General features: G+C 34.6%; 1 protein-coding gene across 1 annotated transcript in view; it reads left to right on the top strand.

Moving 5' to 3' along the window:
- CASP5 (caspase 5, apoptosis-related cysteine peptidase) overlaps window positions 1-1,765 on the top strand; it is a 40,230-nt gene that overhangs the window by 8,125 nt on the left and 30,340 nt on the right. Inside the window, exon 8 of the mRNA XM_011926645.1 lies at window positions 1,402-1,511. Coding sequence (XP_011782035.1) covers window positions 1,402-1,511 — 110 coding nt within the window. The remainder of the gene's footprint in view (window positions 1-1,401; window positions 1,512-1,765) is intronic.

Genomic DNA, 1,765 nt, shown 5'->3' with positions numbered 1-1,765 from the left:
TAGATTTTCTTCTAGGGTTTTTATGGTATTAGGTCTAACATTTAAGTCTCTAATCCATCTTGAATTAATCTTCGTATAAGGAGTAAGGAAATTCTAAAATATTTTCTAAAATGAGATATCTTCTTTCAGTAGAAGCTTGGTTCTACATTGTGTTGAACATGGCCTGATGTAGAACTCAATAATTTTTTTTCCCAATGATCAGAAACAATGACAGCACCCAAAAACACCATACATTTTCAGCCTGAGTACATATAGTAGAGTTTAACATTAGACAGAACTGTTACTTAGTATCTTTTGATCCCAGCCTTCCACATGACATTCACCGCTCTCTAAGTAGCTCTTTGTAGGCCCCCGGCTTCTCATCATCAATCTGGCTGATTTATGTATCTTTCTTTTCTTTCACTTTCCTTACTCCTCCCTTCCAGATGACTGTCAGAAACTCCAATTTAGTTATCTATAACTTCCATGTTAAACCTATCTCCACATTCTGCTGTGCCAATCCCAACCACATCATAGTGATCTCCTGAAGAAAAATAATTATCTACTTCCTTAATTTCACAAAACATTTGCAGAGACTTCTGTCTCCACCATATCTTTCACTTACTTCCTTTTACTAGAACAAGTCTCAGTTAAAGCCTTCATTTAGCTGAGATAGCTGTGTTTCTAAATAGAATTTTATTATCAATATATACTTTATGACCATTATAACTGGCTAAAACGTGTCATTAAAGAATGTGTCTGTCATTATATACAGAGTTATTGCTGCTGCTTTTCTCTTATGCCTTCCTTTGTATAATTTTATGCCTTCATTACTTCTGTGTCTACTATGTAGTAAATTAATATTGCTTTTCTTTAATATTTCTCTTCTTCATAAGAACTTTTTCCCTCCAAAAAATACAGTCATTTCCTTATCTACTCCTTCTAGATTTCTACTTTTGTTCTGTCTTATGATTTTTATAGTTAACCTTTTGTATGTAAATATCTTACTGTCAATGTTATTTAATTTTGATTAATTTTTTATGAAGTATATAAATTGAGAATTTGTTAATATAATTACCTGTAGACTGAGTATTGCATATCCTGGGTTATCTCAAACACTTGTGTGACCTCAGATACCACTTGTGTATGGAATTATTACCATCCCCTGTACAGCAGAGTCTATTAAATATCAGAATGCATAGTTAACTTAAATCACAGTCAGTAATACCACTTTGGAAATGTACATTTAGATATTTTGTTTCCAAATCCCAATCACTCCCCTCTACCCCATTCTGCCTTTTCCTTATTTGCTACTAAATTTATGATTTCAAACATCACTCAGCTGGAGTAGAAATATTAGGGTTTCTTCTCTTTCTTCAGGCAAGAGCCAGTCTTGAGATTTGAAATGTGCTTTATCAACAGATAACGTTTCTTGGAGACATCCCACAAAGGGCTCTGTTTTTATTATAAGACTCATTGAACATATACAAGAATATGCTTGTTCCTGTGATGTGGAGGAAATTTTCCGCAAGGTAAGACTCTAGAGGATGCTATTTTCACTCTACTTCCCTGAATGCTTGACTATTGCAATTGGAAGCATAGAAAGCAGATCCAGACATGTTTATCTTCCAATAATACCCTTTTTTTCCAAAAGAGTTTTGGAGTTCTTTGGAGAGTGGACAAACCTGGGAGCCAGATCCAACCTGTAATGACCCATGGCCTTGAGAAAACAACCATTTAGTTTCACCCGCTCCTGCCCTTCAGAGACAAATGAATGGACTCTAAT

Source organism: Colobus angolensis, unplaced genomic scaffold (genome assembly GCF_000951035.1).
Source record: "Colobus angolensis palliatus isolate OR3802 unplaced genomic scaffold, Cang.pa_1.0 Scaffold7, whole genome shotgun sequence".
In the NCBI taxonomy this organism is placed as follows: Eukaryota; Metazoa; Chordata; class Mammalia; order Primates; family Cercopithecidae; genus Colobus; species Colobus angolensis.
The sequence above is the reverse complement of the archived record's forward strand: the minus strand, read 5'-3'. Positions and strand labels throughout refer to the sequence as shown.